The 17,822-nt window shown below is 56.0% G+C and overlaps 2 protein-coding genes across 5 annotated transcripts in view; both read right to left on the reverse strand.

Annotated features, from left to right (window-relative positions):
* EPHB1 (EPH receptor B1) overlaps positions 1-1,960 on the reverse strand; it is a 323,707-nt gene extending 321,747 nt beyond the window's left edge. The window contains exon 1 of the mRNA XM_075937229.2: positions 1,809-1,960. The gene's annotated coding sequence lies outside the window, so the exon portion shown is untranslated. The remainder of the gene's footprint in view (positions 1-1,808) is intronic.
* A 1,190-nt stretch (positions 1,961-3,150) lies between these two features.
* Positions 3,151-17,822, reverse strand: part of CEP63 (centrosomal protein 63) — a 35,925-nt gene continuing 21,253 nt past the window's right edge. For 2 of the 4 annotated variants that reach the window (XM_075937238.2, XM_075937237.2), the window contains exons 7-14: positions 17,274-17,510; positions 15,913-16,058; positions 13,953-14,072; positions 13,294-13,408; positions 11,809-12,006; positions 7,089-7,294; positions 5,507-5,825; positions 3,151-3,714 (exon numbers count right to left, since the gene is read on the reverse strand). In XM_075937238.2, coding sequence (XP_075793353.2) covers positions 3,556-3,714; positions 5,507-5,825; positions 7,089-7,294; positions 11,809-12,006; positions 13,294-13,408; positions 13,953-14,072; positions 15,913-16,058; positions 17,274-17,510 — 1,500 coding nt within the window. In that variant the 3' untranslated portion in view covers positions 3,151-3,555. The remainder of the gene's footprint in view (positions 3,715-5,506; positions 5,826-7,088; positions 7,295-11,808; positions 12,007-13,293; positions 13,409-13,952; positions 14,073-15,912; positions 16,059-17,273; positions 17,511-17,822) is intronic. The other 2 variants (XM_075937239.2, XM_089780943.1) reach the window with 2 other exon arrangements.

Raw genomic sequence — 17,822 nt, forward strand, 5'->3', positions numbered from 1 at the left:
GGCGCTTGTGGGACTGCTCTGGCGAGTCCAGTGCTGCCCAGCTGATTAGCAGAGCGCCCTCAGCGTGGTTTTGTTTCTACTAGTGGTACACATTCACACACCTCAGTGCATATACAAAATTTATTCCACACACCGATGGAAAAATCTTTTCCAGCCATATACAGATTAGAGGGAACATTGGTTTCCACATTTTTTTTTAAATGAAACACAAGGCAAACGTGTGGCTCGGCCTTGCAACTGAGGAAACGCTTTGGTGTTATTAAAAGGATGAGTTCAAAGACAAAAAGCCCTCTAGCTCCATTAATTATAAAAATGCTAGGAGCAAGTAATTATTCTGAGGGGACGTTCAACATTCAGAAGGCATAAATGAATGCTTGGAAACCCTGCAGTCCCCGATAAAAGTGCCATAAACCCTGGATTAGCAGGGCCATCTTTCTCCAGGATAAACAACCTTATTCCTCCCTCCCCACAACACAACAGGCACTTTCCTGTTTCATAGTGCGCATTACTGATCAGTCAGCTCTCCCCACCACTTCCAACGGACTATTATCCTTCAGTCGGAAAGGGGATCGGAGAGCTGCTGTAACCTTATGCCATGCAGAGGAGTAATTACCGAGTGCGAAGAATTCACATTGTCTGTTGTGACTTACTAATGTCAGAGTCTCCTCCTTTTTGATATTGGAAAATTATTCTACACACACAAGTGAAGAACTGCCTCTCAGCTCCTCCATCTATCAATTATCATAGCTAATTACTTCAATGATGGCCCAAATGTAACAGCATATTTCAGTGCCCGGGCGGCTGATGGAACAGTAGTTTCAGGCCATTTGTTACAGTGCAAGCGAATGGCATATTGCCTTTGAGAGCCCCAAATGAGTAGTATCAGAGGGGTAGCCGTGTTAGTCTGAATCTGCAAAAGCGACGAGGAGTCCTGTGGCACACATGCGTCTGACGAAGTGGGTCTTTGCCCACGAAAGCTTATGCTCCTACACTTCAGTTAGTCTATAAGGTGCCACAGGACTCCTCGTCGCTTTTCCAAATGAGTAGGGATGACTAGCTGTCATCTCGCATTGTTTGGAGCAGTACTTTGGCTCCAGCGCTCTGAGTGGCAGCGTGACCTGACCTGACACAGCTGGTGTCATTGCTTTCATGGCATATGCTTTTCCCTCTCTAGTTATCCAGCCACAGGCTCCACAACTGGGCACAAGAGAGCCTCTCGTGTGGTCCAGCTGCACAGTTTTGCTAATCGTAGGGCAAACTCCCAGCCCCAACTGGGAGTCCCTGAGAGTTTTGCCACTGCCCAGATAACGACCAGGCTTCTGCCACCCTCATATTTCTTTACTCCAGTTCATAGAATCCTGGAGATCCATCGCTATTGTTGCCCCTCCGGCCTCTGCGGTTAGTCTAGGCCCCTACGGAGAGGCGTTCAGTGGCCAACCTCTACTCCAGCTGAAGTCAGAGCCAGGCCCTCCCTGAGCACTCTGGAAAAGCCTGCCGGCACAGCACGACTTCAGACCCTCTGTCGTACGGGGAAAGGAACGTTCAGCATAACTAGCACGTTGCAAAGGACAGTAGGTGACACCACAGACTCCGCAATTGCTCTAGAAGCATCATTCCCTCTTATCAAGGGCTCAAGGAGAGCTGGTGGGCCCCACAAACTCTCTACTTTTTCAGTTTCCCAGGCCCTGTAGGAGAGTTCTCAGACACGCACGGACTGAGCGTGCTTGTAGGTATTGGGAGGGGAGGGGATGAGGCAAAAGCTTCCAACAACAGCCTGTAACACCTTTGTTTTGACAGGCATTACTCACCCCGTTCACTGGACGGTCTGGATCAAACAGCTGGTTGTCGCAGTGAGCTGGCTGTCGCTGGCTGCCATTTCAGGTTGCTCCGGAATGGTGTGAAAGGGATGAAAAGTTGTGAAAAACGAATAGTGACAGATACAGGGAATGGCAAAGGTGCAGTTGGAGATGCCAATGCCGCACAGTGTACATCTGATCAGCGGCCATGCCAAGAAGGGGAGGATGAGCTCGAGTCATGGGAGGAGAGAAGGGGGCATGGAATGGGAGGGTGACGTCTGAACAGCAGCAAAAGGAAGCACAGCAAAGGAGCAAGAGGAAAGCCCATGGCTGGGACCTATGGAGTTAGGTGTCCATCTCCCACTGCCTTTCAACGGTAAATGGGATTCTTTGAATCTCTCGCCTAATCTCTCTCAGGGGGCATAAAATCCATTCTGATTCGTCAGCCGACAATTTGTTACAGTAACTTTGGCTCACTGGCCTATTCATAGGGAGGACTCTTAGTGAGCGGCGTGACGGCATTCGCTTACCCCCTTGTCACAACTGGGCTAGCCAATCCAGTGCATTTTATAAGGGAAGCCTAGTGCAGAAAACAGAAAAGAGCGGGGGAAGTTGGATTAGGATTCATTCTTTATCAACCAAAGAGTAAGGCTGAGTCTCCAATCTGTTCCCTTAGATGTGACACTCCCTGAATGCTCCCTGAACCCAGACAAGGACACGTGTCACAAGGCAAACCCCTCTTGTCGGCACAAAACACAAAAGTCTCAAAAGCTTCCTGGCACTTTCGCCTGCCTCCTAGCACCACCAGCTGCTCGGCCCTCTGATACAGCTACTGCACTGACAGCGGCTTTCCTTCCTGTGTGCTTATCCCTTACGCTCGACCTCACCTGCTCCAACTGCTCCTCTTTTACATCCCGAGGGAGAATTCTGCCACCTCTCTGTTTTCTGCTTGGCTATTTGGCTGCCTCGGAATCTGTGAAAGCAACACAAGAGCAAGATGGATCGGGTGGAAATGAACAGCACAGCATGCAGGCAGCTGGGTGTAGGAGTTGCAGGAAGCTCCAGGAAATATTTACCAACAGTACACTAGGAGAGGAGAGCTTCGTGTGGAAAATATTCCCTCCCCCACTTAGGCCTGCTGCATACCGTGTATGTTTGTTTTGTTTTCAAGAGCGTAACAACTCTTGGAAGCAGATGGTCAGATTCATTCCCTGGAGAGGGATATAAATGAAAACTCACTGGCTGAAAGAGATTTACTTTGTGCCTTGGGGGGAGGGGGAGTAGGGGAGCAAGAAGGGGTTTTTCTTGTTCTGCTTTTATTTTTATTTTTTTTTACAGATATAAAAATAACTTTAAATAATTTACATGGGAATTTGCTCTGAGGAGACATCACAATCTCCGTGGCAGTGAACACGAACACACGCACACACACACACACACGCACACGCACACGCACACACACACGCACACGCACACGCACACGCACACGCACACGCACACGCACACACACCCTCCCTCTCCTGGACTGCAGCATGTTGGATACAGAGTATCAGATGGAGATGTACTTTCACCCGCACAATCACTCCTGTTCCGGAGCCATTCGGGATATCCTGGGTTTTCACACTTCAAATTCATCTTGGGGAATGAGGGCATGTCTCTTCCCTCAAGCGCTGAGCTCTGTCAGGCTAAGTTCCTTCCCCCGCACAGCTGATGTGGTTTCATTAAACCAGTCTTCAAATCCACAGACCTTGAAGAGCTGCTACTTCTGGTGTGAGAACTGCCTCACTGTCCTTTCGCTCTCCTTTTTCAGTTCCTCGATGTGAGCATCCAAGCGGTCCAGGATATGCTGAGATCTCACCTCCTCCTCCTCCAGAAACCTGGCGGCTATTGAGCCAATTGGAGCTGTCGGCAGGGGGCACTAAAAGAAAACAGATGCGAACAGGGCTCGTGGGCAGAGAAATAAAGCGCAGTAGGAGGCTTCAACACAGGCCTGCCTGTGAGGGATCAAACCGTGCATTAAATTCAAGTGAAACTGAACCGAACCACAAGCAGTTTCAGCTCGTTCAGGGAACCCAGAATCAAAGCTGGGTCATTCTGGAGCGTTACAAGTCGCAGGTTAGGAGCGTTACAAGGTCAGCTGGAACCCACGACATTCGAAAAGCAAAGCCCCTGACGGCTGAGCTAGCAAGTGACTGAGGAGCACAGAAACGGCTCTCCAAGTAGCTTCAGCCAGATGTGAAAAACGCCATCCCACTGTCTCGGCGCATGGAACCGCCCTCCGTAACAGGCACTCTGCACGTCCCAGGCTGGGCGGGAGCTACTTCCCTAGGTACCTACTCCATCACCGTACTTCTAGGAGGAATCCTGGCCCCAGGAAGTCGGGCGCAAAACCCCTGCTGACTTCAGCAAGGCCAGGGTTTCATCCCTACTGTTGAATTCCCCCCTTTCCACGCAACCGGAGGGTAACTCGTGACTCTGGATGGGGTTGTACAAAACTATCCTTTAATACAAGTTCAAACCATTATGATGGTTTTATCACCTGGGTCCAGCCACCTTCTCCCCTGCATACTGCTCACCCGCTGGCTGCTGCCTCTCTGCCCGCACTGCGGTACAATCCCGAGGCTGGGAGCAACAGCAGGGCCTCTGGAGCCTCGGGCCCAGGGGGGAAAGGGGTTCGGAGCATAAACTGCCTCTTTGTGAAGTCCCTGCTCTCTTCAGTGCACTCTCTCCTAGAGCACGAAGGGGGTGAGAGGCCCAGTTCCCATGTGCCGAGCTCCCATGATGCTCCTCTTCAGCCAGCCCTCGTTACAAACCAGAAGCTGGTTCTGCCTCTCGCCTCCCCCAGACAGCACAAGTGTTAAACGATGGGAGGCTTTCTAAGAAAGCAGTGGGGGGAGGGGAGGTAAAAACGGGAGCAGGAAGGAGCTACTGTCCGTCAGGGAAAGCCTGACTTCAATTTCTTGGCAAGAGACGCCATTGGGCGGTTCCACATCCAGAGAGACAGGGAAAAGCCTGGCCGGTCACTGGTGTGGAGGGCATGTCTCCTCCACCGTACGAGCACTTCTCCCTCTTGGGACAAGAGCTGCCCTCTGGCAAGCTCCCTCTCACCGCGAATGCAGCAGGGGAAAGATCTAAGCAGGGCAGCCCCATAAGGCCGCAAGTAGTGACTAGAAGTGCCGTGTGATGGAGAGGGAACCAAAGGCCCCCAGTAAGACAAATATGTGAGCTGATTTCCTACCTCTGAACCCTCCTTTCCTCCCCCTATCTCCTGTATTTCCAGCAGGGCAGATTCCCCCACCTACAAACCATTAAACGCCTGAGCCAAGGGTCACCAAATGGCTGCTGGTTCAGAATAATTAGTGACCGAAGCGGGCAGCCCACACGAGGTGGTGCAGCACGCCTGTGTCAAGGAGCAGTTCGCTACAGCTGAACCAGCTCGAGTTTAGAATTCGATTTCAGCGGGTCTCTCGCCCCGGGGATTCTGGGACACCACTTAATTGCCAACCGGTGTTCTAGGCATTCGCGTGTTCACCATCCCCATATTATTCGCTTTCCTGGCTTTGGGTTACACTAACTCCAGGCTCACACACAACACGGCGGGTTTCAGAAGCAGTCTCTGAAGCCGGCTCATATTTGCCGCATGAGACTGCAGAATCCTGGCTCTCTCTCCTCTCTGAGCAGTGACCCACAGTTCCCACGTCCCTACTTACCAAGGGCGCAAGTTCTCGCTGGCGACTGGCGACCGATTCCCAGGACTCATCGTCACAGAAACCTTTCCTTCCACCTGGCCCCAGGGACAAATGGTCTGCGCCCAGCAGCAAGTCAGAGGACAGGGATTCCTTGGAGCTGCTCCTGCTGATGCGGGGGCTCTGTCCTCCGGCTGCCCCAAGGACAGGGCCCGTCCCTGGAGACACATGCTGGGCTTTCAGAGTCTCGATCTCCTCTTCGTAGCGCTGAATGGTCATTTCCAGCCTGGCCTGCAGTTTCCGTCTCTCTTCCTCGTGTTTGTGCTGCAGCTCCTGGGTTCTCCTGGAGGCGGGACAGAAAGCACCCGGAGTCAGGACAGTTTGGCTGTTTGCAGGTCTCACACAAGGGCAGAGGGGTCGGTCTGCACTAGTCTGAAAGGCTTGGCAATTCAAACGGGCCGCTATCGTTCATTCTCGCAAGACCACCCTCCCCCCCCCCGCCCCGAGAAGCGCATCCAGTCTCCATGGAATTCACACCAGCTAGTCTATGGTTAAATATTACCGGCTGTGGCACATCCTATTGCGACCCCGGTTTCCTGAGCCACAGCCAATTCCTGCACAAAGCCCAGTACAAGTTAACCAAGGAGGGTAAGTCTACACTTGCACCCTCTTTTGAGAGAGGGATGCAAATGAAGACATTCGAAATTGCAAATGAAGCCGGGATTTAAATATCCCGTGCTTCATTTGCATATTCGTGTTATCGTGCTATTTTGAAACAACAGACGCTGTGTAGACGCGGTTATTTCAGGAGAAAACCCTCCTCTCAAAATAACCCTTATTCCTCATACAATGAGGCTTACCAGTTATTTCAAGAGAAGGGTTTTCTCTCGAAATAACTGCTTCTTAACAGCGTCTGCTATTTCAAAATAGCGCCATAACGCGAATATGCAAATGAAGTGCAGGATATTTAAATCCCGGCTTCATTTGCAATTTCGAATGTCTTCATTTGCATCCGTCTCTCGAAAGAGGGTGCAAGTGTAGACATGCCCGGAGAACACATGCATGCTTCCCTGGGTGCTACATTTTACTACACAAAAGCAGCGAAGGGCTAGGAGCCATTATAGTCATGGCAGCAATGAGGGAGAGCACCCATAAGGGCACATCCACACAGCCAGAGGGGAGAGCAGCCCCACCCGACAACAGACGTGAGTGAGCAGATCTGAACACAGCAGTATGCACAGCACTTGGAAGGGGCAGTTTGGGCTCTTAAGACGAGCCCCGTGCCCTAAGCTTCAACGCCCATAACAGTGCAGTCTACACACTTTCAGACCACTAGCATAAGCCCCACGGACTCAAATCTGCCAAGCCAGGCTGGGTCCCACTGTCTCATCCGAAGTGCTGTGTGGACATACTCCACGAGGCAGCACGGCAGAACACAGGGACTGAACGCCGTGCAAAACACAATGGCAAATTCCAGACTGACCTTGTGTACGAGTTCTGGGGTGGATACTCTGTACCGAACGTGGCATCAGAACCAGAAACCCATTTGTTTGCCTTTTACTTACCTTTGTAATAAAACCCCTCCCTCCGCACGCCATGCTCTCACCTGCTTTCTGTCTCCTGGATCTCAGCCACTTTGTTTTGCATTTGCTGCAGGATGCTCTCATACTTGTCCCAGCAGACCTGAGTGGAGAGCTCTAACTTCGCTCTAGTCTCAGCCAGGTCCTTCTGCAGTTGCTGGTTCTCCAAATCCAATTTACTTAGGGCCATGCTGTAGCTTTCCTGGAGGTCTGTGAGAGCGGCTTCTTTTGCCTAACAAATGAAGAGATGCTGAAGTCAACCCAAACTTGTATTTTTCAGGGGTTTGAAAGAGACCATCTAAATCCAGAGCACAGATGGGCCCATATAGCAGGAGTCCCGTTTTAAGGGGTGACATTTCCAGGCTTTTTACTAGCAACGAAACCTCCTGAGGGTGAGTCAGTTGCTACTGTTTACTTGAGCCTGCATCCAGCGAGAATGAGCTAATCAAACCAGCAGCGGGGTGAACTGCAAGGTCAAATGTCGGGGTCCCTGAACTGGCTCACTGCTAAATGACTCCTCAGGTCCACCCAAGCCAGTGTGTTCGTATGAATGGGCTTTACAAAGGGAACGCTGCTTTCCTCCTGCAGCAAAGAGGTAAAGCAATGCGCTGCGACGGACAAATCTAGATGTCTGCCTCCGAGAACACGTTACAGACCAAAGAAACGTACACAGCCACAGCACAGCCCACGTCAGGCCTGTGGACACGAGCGGTAACGTATCCGGGCATGAAATGTCACTTCCAATCTCTCCTCACAGTTTCGCACGTTCCTTACACTCTGGAGCAGCTTGGTGAGCCCCTCACAAATACTGAGCTCTCAGAAGCAGGAATGGGGTGTTTGTACACAGCTGTAGTGATTCCGGTTTGGCAACTAGTTCTCTCCTTCCTAACTCTCCCTCCTAACTCTCTCTCCTCTCCTTTTCCTGACTGGGAAAAGACAATTTCAGTTTCCCAATTGTTTTTCCTCTATAGATTCCCGCCCCCCTTCTTTTTGTCTATTCACAGGCAACCCCAAAGCTGCACTTAGGAAAAAGTTCACATACCACCAGTGAGCTGTGGCCATTCCAACTGGCTGCTAGCAAGAGCTGGTCTGATCTGTTCAGGGTCTTACCCTGCCCTTATTGCCACAGGATATCAGCACTTTCCAGTTGTGCATTGAGCAACGAGGCTACCACCTGCCACCCGTGCGCGGTTCTCCGTCTCGTCCTCTTCCGAGGGAGGAGAACTGTGTGTGCAGTGTGCTGCTCTGTTTTGGTGGGGCTGTCAGGACTTGCTTTCGGAGGGCCACGTGACTCTTCGTTTACACTGAAGAAAGCCGTTTGGAGAGGTGTGCCTAGCACTCTGATGGCAAGATGGTAAGGTCTGGAATGATCCTTAGTTCCTGGGAGTCTCAGCCCGGCCCCCAAGAAAGCCCCTTCTCTGGAACACACTGCTAACTTCCAACAACTTAATACACTGGAGAGCTGGCTGATCAAAAATTGTTTGTATTCTCCCCTCCTATTTTTCCCTGAACAGTTTGGATAAAATATCCCGCCCTGCTCTAACAAGCTGTCAGTTGCTGAATGCCACCCCCCGTGCGTTAGATGGAACACCGCCTACAAGGCAGGCATTGCTAATTCCATCCTTCACCCACTAAAACAACACAGCCCAGGAACACCTTTCCCCCGAACGTTGCTGCTGCTCCAGTCGAGTGGGGCTGATTTCACGTTCCCGTGCGCTGCACAGGTGGCAATAGCCCAGGCTGAAAGGATGGGTAGCGTTGTGAGATCTCTGCACCAGGGACCAGTATATTCCGCCTGGTGTGCTGAGCCCCAACTTTCTCTCCCACCCTAGCACTGAGCCACCACCCACAGTGCCATCTAGTGGCAGCAAGGCAAATCAACACGCCCTTTCCAAGCAGTGCCTGGAGAGAGGCAGGAAAGCCGACCCAACCGCCTCTCTCCGGGAAGTAAGAGGCATTTCCCAGGCAGTAGCTGCAAGAGCTGGAGGACTTGTAGCTCTCCAAGGTGTGGAGGAGGCATCAGGGATTACAGGCAGCTCCTGAATCGGCTCCAAGCTTGAAGACAGGCTGCTAACAGCATGGCACGCACTCGGGATGCAAGCGACTAGGCGACTATCCGCTAAGCAAATGCTGAGCAGCGACACGGCTAGTCGCTCCCCCCCCCCATGCCTGTATTAGAGAGGGGCAGCGAGGGGGGAGCAGGAACCGGGGGGAAGTGGTAAAGCCGGTTCACCCCAGCACCGTCTCTGCGGGGGCAGGGGAGGCAGAGGCACAGCGGGAAACGGCGCGAGTGGGGACTATGTCAATCCCCGTGCCCCTGGTTCCCACAGCAGGCGCGTCTGCTTTTGCAGTGTACAAGAGTCCTGTGGGCTCTGAGAGGCGAGGGGCGGACAGGAGCCAGCGCGACGGGGAGCCAGCTGAAAAGCCGGTTCCTCTCATCACAGTCTCCGGGTGCTGCCTACCCCCCCCACCTCTGTAAGAGGCAAGGGGGGATAGGAGACACTGCTGCAGAGCAGCCTCAGTCCACAGGGGTCCCAGTGGGGAGCTGCCCCCCCCCCGGGGACAGGGGCTGTTGCTGTCAAGCAACCCCCATTTGTGGCGGCCAGGGCGGCTCCGGCACCAGCCCCCGTTCCCGGCGGCCGGGGCGGCTCCGGCACCAGCCCCCGTTCCCGGCGGCCGGGGCGGCTCCGGCACCAGCCCCCGTTCCCGGCGGCCGGGGCGGCTCCGGCACCAGCCCCCGTTCCCGGCGGCCAGGGCGGCTCCGGCACCAGCCCCCGTTCCCGGCGGCCAGGGCGGCTCCGGCACCAGCCCCCGTTCCCGGCGGCCGGGGCGGCTCCGGCACCAGCCCCCGTTCCCGGCGGCCGGGGCGGCTCCGGCACCAGCCCCCGTTCCCGGCGGCCGGGGCGGCTCCGGCACCAGCCCCCGTTCCCGGCGGCCGGGGCGGCTCCGGCACCAGCCCCCGTTCCCGGCGGCCGGGGCGGCTGGACTCAGCGCAAGCCAGCACCAGCACTCCCAGCTCATGCTGATTGCTGCGCCCCAGTGGGCTCTTACTCCATTTAACATGCAGAGCTGCAGCGCGGGTGGCTCCAGAGCCGGCACAGCCAGGTCACCTCCGTCAGCTTCTGGAGCCACCCGCTGCGGCTCTGCTGAGCAGCACTTATCAATTAACTGTACAGCTGATACAAAGTGTATCGACTACACGACTGCCAGCGAAGCGCGTTAACATGTTGCCATGACAGGAGGCAGCGGCTGTGACAACGAACCAGGGATTAAGCGTCCTGAGTCCTCGCCCCAGCTCTCCCATTGGCCTGGAGGGTGACCTTGAGCAAGTCACCTCCCCTTCCTGTGCCTCAGTTTCTCTACCTGTGAGGCAGAGTTAATCACACCCATCTCCTCTCTCCAACGCTTTGAGTGCTCCTGATGGAAAGGACCGGGTAAGAGCCAGCCGCCATCAGCTCTGGCCTCACTCTCCTCAACTGCGCAGCGGGAAGGGGGCAGGTGTCTCCAGCTCTGGCAAGCACTTTGCAGCCCAGGTGTGGAATACTCGCTCTATAAAGCACTACTGCTATTGCTCCCCTACCACGCCAGGTCTAACCGCTAGTCCCCATTCCACACCCCCGCCTTCTGCACCATCTCAGACACACGCCGCTTCTCCAGCCTCAGGGGTTCCACCTGAGCCAGAATCGCCCGAGGAGGCAGGACGAACACAAACTAATCCAAGACCTCCGTGCTCTTCCCCCCCCGGTACACCTTGCTCAGTGTACAGAAGCCAAGCCAGCCTCTTTGCCCAGGGCTTTGTCAGACTGCACTGCCCCAGTCCAACTAACCAAAGACGTCGCAAACGGACTGCACAGAATGACAGAAATGAAGGATGTCATCCAGTCCAGCCCCCCGCGCTGAGGCAGGGCCAAGTAAACCCTCCACCTTGACCTGGGGTATGTCCAAGCTTAAAAAAATCTCCAATAATGCGGATATTTACAGCTTCCCAACGAAGCTGTTCCTGAGTGGAATTACCCTTGTGAAGTTATTCCTAACACCCACCGTCAATCTCCCTCGCTTCTGAGAGAAGCCCATTGCTTCTTGTCCTACCTTCCTCTTTAGAAAAGCGCTTCACGTTCGGGCTGTAAAAACTCAGCAGTGAGTTACACGGACTGGGGGCTCCATGAGTCCAGCCCCACTCTCAGCAAAGGCTGCTGCCGGCTCCTACCCTGCTCCCACAGAGCCAATGTAGCTTGCAGGATGGGCTGGAGGGGGCGGGCAGGCCTGTTGGGCCCCACGGGTTCAGCGGAACCAGCAATCCTCATTTGCTCAGACTCTCCAGAGACAGCGGCCCCGCTCCGCTCCTGTTTTCGGAGTCTCTGAACGGAGCGCAAAGCTGCCGCTTCCTCGGTACCGCCTGGAACCAGGAGCTGCTTCGCTCTGTTCAAGCAGGAACCGGCAAGAGGTCCCCTCTGCTCTAGCGCAGCTTCTCTACCACTCAGCTGAGAGCCGAGCACGCCAGAGCCCCACAGGCTCCTCAGCCAAAGCAGGCTCGGGATTCTTTTCCAGAGCCCCGTCGGCGGACAGACAAAGCAATGGCTGCCGGTCTGGTCAGGAAAGCCAGAGGCTGCAGGGAACGCACTTCCCCGGGAGCTCCGAGCAGGGCAGTCCCTGGCTCCCCACGCTCGAGGGAAGGGGGGCGTCAGCTCAGCGGAAAGGCAGGGCCCAGGAGCGTGGAGACAGAGAAAGAGCCTTTAGGCATTTTACCCCGTGCTCCGCAGCGTTCCTCTCCGCTCGTTCCGTCTCCGCCCTCTGGCGCCGCTCCACGTCCGAGGTGGGCCCGCAGGCCGAGGCGAGGGCTATGTCACGCTGGTGCAGCGCCTCCGTCAGCTGGGAGACCTCCCTCCTCATCCCTTCCAGCTCGCCGCGGTGGGTGCGCTCAGTCTGAGACAGCTGCTCCTTCAGCTGGAGGGAGACAGGCATGGCCCAGCCACAGACGGGTAAGGGACGGACCGGCGGGCGACGTGCAGCGCTCTAAGCTAGCTGCCTCGCTCTCGTCTGTAAGTGCGCTTTGATCCCGGCTTATGGCACGCTAGCTCCTCCCTTTCCTGGCTGGCTGCTTCCCCAGCCTCCCCTTGGGGCAACAAGCATCCACTGCGCAGCACAAGCCCATCCAAACGCCCTCAGCCCCTCTGAATGTCAGTCCACAGATCCCAACCTCGCCACGAAGCGCTGTATCTGTAGGCCTGTTCCTAAAGCACCCTCATACCTATCTAGGCACCACACAGCATTCACCACTGTGGGATCTATTTAAAAACAGGAAGAACGGGACCAGCGCTTGCTTTTTCCTCCCCATCCGCCTGTAGCACCGCTGTTAGTGCGTGTAAGTCAATCGGCGCGTCAAGGGTGAGGAGCTTAGCGACGGGAAGCTAGTGTAGAAATGAGGTTTCAGTGAGTTCTGAACGGGGTGGGATGCCAATCCTTCATCCCTTGCTGGGAACGAGGGCTGTAGGTGCCCAGGAAAGTGCAGTCTGTCCCGCCTAACCCCAGTGGCATGGTGTCCGGCCGTCCCAGCAGGATGGGGCCACTATGGAAGGCCATAGCTGCAGAGAGGGGATCTCGCGGGCTGCTGAGACCAATCCCGTGGAGGGCTAAGCCAATAGGCTGCGTATCCCAGGGAGCCCCAGGGCAGAGCACTCGGGCGATGTGTCAGCTGCTGTGTTCTGGGCTAGCATATGGCTGCGTGCCTAGCTCCCTAGACAGATACAAACTCTCTCATTGCACTGACGACCTGGAACAGGTGCAGACCCAGCTCTCGAGAAGTAAGAGAAACCTCTGGCCCAGCCAGACACCACCGCCTTTCAATCCTCTCTACGTTCGTGAGTCTGCAGGCGTGCCAGGGCAGAGTGGCTCTGAGCACACCCCCTCTCAGGAAGGAATCTACCATCCCACCTGTGGGCTGGGAATACATCGGTCACCCTCCCTCACACCAACATACAGCCCTCCGGTGTAGGGTCTAGGCAAGCTAGCGCCGTGTCCTGCCTATAGTAGGACGGGGCTGCTACTACAGAGAGTCCCTTCCCCCACTTATTCCCTTCAGCCCCCCGCTGCCACCAGACTCCTCTCCTCCCCTTGCGGGACCCTCAGTTCTCACCCGTCCCCATCCCAACACAACACTGTCACATCAGCCTTGCACACGGAGCTCTGCTATGCAGGCTAGACCTCCCCTCCTCTAAGACTCAGGGCTCTTACCTTTTTCATCTCCGCCTGGGCCTGGCACTGGTGTTCTTCCATCACCTGCAGTTCTTTGCACTTCTCCATCAGCTCGTCGCTCAGCTGTAGGTACCTGGCATTTACGGCTCCCAGGCTGGGGCAGACACACACAAATCACAATTTTAAAAGACCCCATGAGCCACAATGCAGGGGGTCTCAGGAAACCAGCCTTCACACATCTAGCCTCTCTGCCAAAGGCATTTTCACAGACCAAGACTGCTGCCGTCGTTTTGAGCCGATATAGCCCCTCCTCTCTCCCGTACCAACGGGAAGTTACCAACGTCCCTTGTAAACCTGGGACCTTCTCTACAGACCCATCCCCGGAGGAACCCCTCCACAGATTTTACTACCAACAGGGTGGATGAGATGTGGCTCTTTAGTTTAACAAAGATTTCCCTCTCCGTTAAAAGGAAATGATACGCCTAGGCAGGTTAAAGAAAGTATTTTTTACAGCCTAAAAGCTGTGCTTCAAAACCAAAACAACCCCAGCCCTGTGGTAAGATTTTGGACTCTTCTTTGTATGGACTTTTAAAATATCAGTGCTTTGGACGATTCTCCTGTGGTTTACCGCACAGGTGACAACACATCACACGTGCCATAGCGTGTGTGCACTACGGGGTTTTAAGGTTGTGCTCTACCTGCCCTCAAGACGAGCCACCTCGGACTGCAGATCCTTTTCATTCTGCTGCAGGAGTGTGTGCTCCAGCCCCGGGAACTCCTTAGACAGCCGCTTCCCCCGCAGGTGTTCTTCCAGCGACCTGTGCACACAGGAACAGGACTGTCCCAGAAGGCCTTAGTCCCTTGGCATCCCTCACCTCCATGAGTGCTAATGGAACAGCCGGGACAGTCCCTGTGCTCTGGCCACAGGAAGGGGTCCGATAGAGGACAGGCCCTTGCCCATCTTGTCCCCAGTTCTACAAGCACCACCCAACTGTAATGCCCAGTGTGGCCTCAGCAGGCATCCTGACGGGTGCAAGCGTCTCACCCTGATGTAGGGATGGTCAATTTTGATTCACTGGCTAATCCGATAGTCGCTGCAATCTGCACCAACTATTCGATTAGCTGATAAGCTTCCGCCTTTGAGGCCCAGGGCTGCTGCTACACTTCAAAGGCAAAACTGCTACGGGGAGCGCGGGGCCAGCAGGGAACTCTAGCAGCGCCCCGCTGGCCCTGCGCCCCCCGCAGCGTTTCAAAGCGGCAGCGCTGCAGGGAGCCCGGGGTCAGCAGGGGACTCAGAATCCCCACACAGCACAGCCACTTTGAAACAGCGCGAGAAGCCTGACGCCAGCCTCCCCACGGCGTTTCGAAGCAGCAGCGCCACAGGGAGCCCAGGGGCAGCGGGGGAGTCCTCAGCTGACCCAGGGCTCCACGCAGCACTGCCACTTGGAAACGCTGCGGGGAGCATGGGGCCAGCTGGGAGTTGGAACCTGAGCTACACGTGGCATTTCAAAGCAGCAGAGCTGCATGGAGCCTGGCGCTGCTGCTCTGAAGCCCTCCCTTCACTCCCCCCACACCTGCTGCCTCTTTCTGAGAGCGGCAGCAAGGGAGGGGGGAGAATTTGCTTACCAGATAGTGGACAAGTCACTCCCCTTCCCCTGATGACAGGCCCATGTTTGAATTTGGTCAGACTATGACAGGCCACCACCACAGCAGTAAAAACCCAGCAGGACTGGGCCTGTTCAATCCCTGCGGCAGGGAAAGGCCTTGCTGCCAGGCCTCCTTTGAGTACTTGAGGCTCTCTCCACCGCTCGAGGCAGAAGGGTGGATGCCTTTGCCACAGTCATGAGCCCCTTGCTGAGGCCTTTCTCCTACAGCCTCACAGTTAACGGGACACTGCACTGACTCCCGGGAACCCCCGGCCCAGCCTCGAGTGCCAGAGGAGGGCGTCTCTCCCCGCCGCTCGCCGGGAGGCCTGGAAAGGAGCCACGGCTGAGCCCTTCTGTACTGACAGCACTTCACTGCCGGGATGCCGACTGCTCTGAAAGCAAACGGGATCTCCCGCATGCCGTGAATGAAAGGAGCCCGGACACCCTGGCCTTCCTGGGTCGCCCCGCCGCCGACACCAAGCACAGCCTGTGGCGGCATGTTGGGGTTTTCCTGTCTCCTGCACCCCCGTAATGGCACGGACAGACTCCACCAGCCAGTAGAACAGAGGGAGTTTATTGCTTCTCCAGGATACAGCCCAGCACAGATGGAATCTGGTTCCAGGGCAGGCCTAGGATGCCTCAGTCCCCCTTGAGATGGGGGAGCCTGGGCCCCTACATCCCAGCCCGTTGCCTAGGCTGCTTCCTCCATGATCCCAGCCAGAAACAAACTAACTCACTTCCAGCCCTGCCCCCAGCCAGGGCTCCACTCCCCCTCTTCCCATTGTTCCGCTCCCTGGGAGAGCACTGGGAGCCCCCTTGCATAATGACTCAACCCCTGCCCTGCTGGGCCATGCTGCAGACAGCAGCCAGTGAGGGTCACCCACAGCCCACTGCCCAGCATAGCAACCAGCAAGGTACCAACACTCCGTCACACAGCCCCAAGAGGGCCTCAGGGCACAGAGGGCATTTAGCGAGGCAATGGGCACCCCCAGCGAGATGCCCGGGGTCGGACCTGATGAGGAGCTCCTTGCTGTGCAAGGCTTCGGTTATGCTGGCCAGCTCCTTCTGTAACTGCTCCTGATGCATCTGGGAGCTCTTAAGGAAATCCTCCTGGGACTGCAGGGTGACTCTCAGCTCCACCTTCTCCTCCTGCAACACCTGCAAGAGAGGAACTGGCAGTGGCTGCCGCAGGGCGCAGCCTGGGAAGGAGCTGGAGTGGAATTTAGGAGGGTACGGCTTGCCAATCTGATCAGAGATGCTACGTTCACCCTCTATCCCAGGTGACAGTACTGGCGAGCCAGCCAGGAAGCTGCGACAGGCACTGACAGCCAATTCGAAAATTGTTTGATCCAGTGGACAGAAAGATGTGTTACTCCGAAGCAAGCATGGGCTTTCTTATCTCTCTTAGCCTCTCTAGCCCAGGTTACAAGGGATGGGCAGGATGCGCTAACGAGAGCTGGTGTGAAAATGAACTGAGTTTTCAGAGGCCAAGAGCAGCCCTCAGTGCTGGATGGGAAATGGGATCTGTGACGGGGAGCTCCCGCCCCGCACTCAGGGGGCTCAGGGGGACGCCGGATGGACACACCAGGTGGCGGGGAGCCCGTACGGCCCCAGCACGACGGGCCGCGCAGACACGCCAGGACCCGGCGTGGGGAGCGCCAGGAGGCAAAGGGCGCCGATAGACAAGGCCCAGGAGGGAGGGGCCAGAGAGGCGCGGGCTGATGAGGTCACGGGGGAAGGGCGGCTCTGGGGCGTCGCGGAGGAAGTGACGGACACGGGGAGCGGAGCCGGCGGGGGATTTAAACCTGGGGCCGGCACTGCGAGAGGGGGGGAGGAGAACGGAGCGGCAGGGAGGAACAAGAAGGGAGAGGTGAGGCCGGATAGCGTGGCAGGGGCGAGCCCTTAAGAACTGGTGGAGTAAGAAGCGGCCCAGGGCAGGGTCGTGGAGCCCGTGAGCGGGTGTGTTTTGGGGCACTTCCCCCATCCGTTAGGGAGGGACCATGGGTCCCTGCCTTCAGGGCCCTGGGCCGGGGTTCGGAGAGGGGGCGGGCCCGAACCCCCCTACTCCGCTGGCCGACGAATCCAGCTCGGGGTGCGTACCCAAGAGAACGGAATAGAAGGCCATCGGCCGTGTTGCTGGCGCACCGTGGCGGACTTGTTTACAGGATCCCAATGCCACAAGGCCAGCCTGGCGCTGCACGACAGCATGGACAGACGGGGAGGGGACCCTGCGGGGTGCCGGTATCGCTCAGGTGAGACTCTCACCTCCGGGCGGTGGGGGAATGCACTGAACTGCTCCAAGCCCCACACAGCGACAGCCCTCACTGCCTCTCTCAGGAGCCTTCTCTAGTTCCTAGAGGGTCCTTCACTGACCTGCAACGTTTTCTTACAGTGCCCCAGCTCCTCTTGGACTCTTTGGAAATCCTCCAGAATCTTCCGATTGGCTCCAGCCAAGTCATCCACTCTCATGTTCAGCCTCTCCGCCTCCAGCTCACTGGCACAGATGGTATCATTGGCTCGCTCCAGCTTGCTGGTTAAATGCTGGATTTCCGATTGGCTGGCCAGTTGCATGGATTCCAGCACCTGCTTCCGACTGGCGAGCTGAGTCTGCTGACAGAGGTTGTTGCTGTGTTAAAGGTAAGTTACGTGTGAAAAGAGGGGAAACAGAGTCAGAGCCTCATGAAGGTGCCGCACTGATCCTTGGCAATGCACCATGCCATTTTCCCTGAAAGCAGCCTGGTTCCGCAGGGAGCAACACGAGGCCCTGTCTCAGGACTCTGACATAGCTGCAGCCTTGTTTGGGGGGAGCAGGGGAGGGGAGATGAGAGCAACTGATGGGATCCTTATGATGCCAAAAGAAGTTCCAAGGGCACCGAATGACAGACTCTCGAAAGCAGATGCTCCACAATGCCCAACGAATCC

The sequence above is a fragment of the Pelodiscus sinensis genome, chromosome 10, assembly GCF_052426305.1.
Source record: "Pelodiscus sinensis isolate ZL-2025 chromosome 10, ASM5242630v1, whole genome shotgun sequence".
Classification (NCBI taxonomy): Eukaryota; Metazoa; Chordata; order Testudines; family Trionychidae; genus Pelodiscus; species Pelodiscus sinensis.